At 56.4% G+C, this 573-nt stretch overlaps 1 protein-coding gene across 1 annotated transcript in view; it reads left to right on the top strand.

The window, feature by feature from the left end:
* The first annotated feature begins 284 nt into the window (after positions 1-284).
* spcs3 (signal peptidase complex subunit 3) overlaps positions 285-573 on the top strand; it is a 32,092-nt gene continuing 31,803 nt past the window's right edge. Inside the window, exon 1 of the mRNA XM_020517706.2 lies at positions 285-552. Within this exon, the coding sequence (XP_020373295.1) occupies positions 410-552 (143 nt within the window). The 5' untranslated portion in view covers positions 285-409. The remainder of the gene's footprint in view (positions 553-573) is intronic.

Raw genomic sequence — 573 nt, 5'->3', positions numbered from 1 at the left:
GAGGGGGGTGTCTAACAGACAGAGCTCTTTGGGGAGGGGGTCAGTTCTAACAAATTGATGTTTTGGGAGATCTAACAGAAAAGGGTTTTGCTAGAATCTAACAGACTGGGTTCTATGGAGTGGGGGACGGGGGAGATGTCTAACAGACAGGGTATTTTTTTTGGGTGGGGGGTTTATTGGATGGTTATGGGGGTTGGTAGTACAGACGGGATTTTATTTTGGGGGCGGCGCTGACAGCAGTGTCTCAATCCCGGAAGCTGTGCTCGGCTCCTTGTTTCCGCGGGGCCCCCGGACCGGAAGTGCGGCCCTGTCCGGTCTCTTTCTCCTTCCCCCACGGCCGTTCCGTTCTTTCTCTCGGTGTCGGTGTCGTCCTCCTCCTCCTCCTCCTCCACCCCGCTCGGTGCCCACGATGAACACGGCGCTGTCCCGGGCTAACTCACTCTTCGCCTTCTCGCTGAGTGTGATGGCGGTGCTGACTCTCGGCTGTTTCCTCACCACAGCCTTCAAGGACCGGACTGTCCCGGTTCACATTCAGGTCTCCAAAGTCATGTTGTGAGTAACAATTCCCCCCAC

The sequence above is a fragment of the Rhincodon typus genome, chromosome 3 (assembly GCF_021869965.1).
Source record: "Rhincodon typus isolate 14 chromosome 3, sRhiTyp1.1, whole genome shotgun sequence".
Lineage (NCBI taxonomy): Eukaryota > Metazoa > Chordata > Chondrichthyes > Orectolobiformes > Rhincodontidae > Rhincodon > Rhincodon typus.
This window is presented reverse-complemented; position numbering and strand designations above follow the sequence as displayed.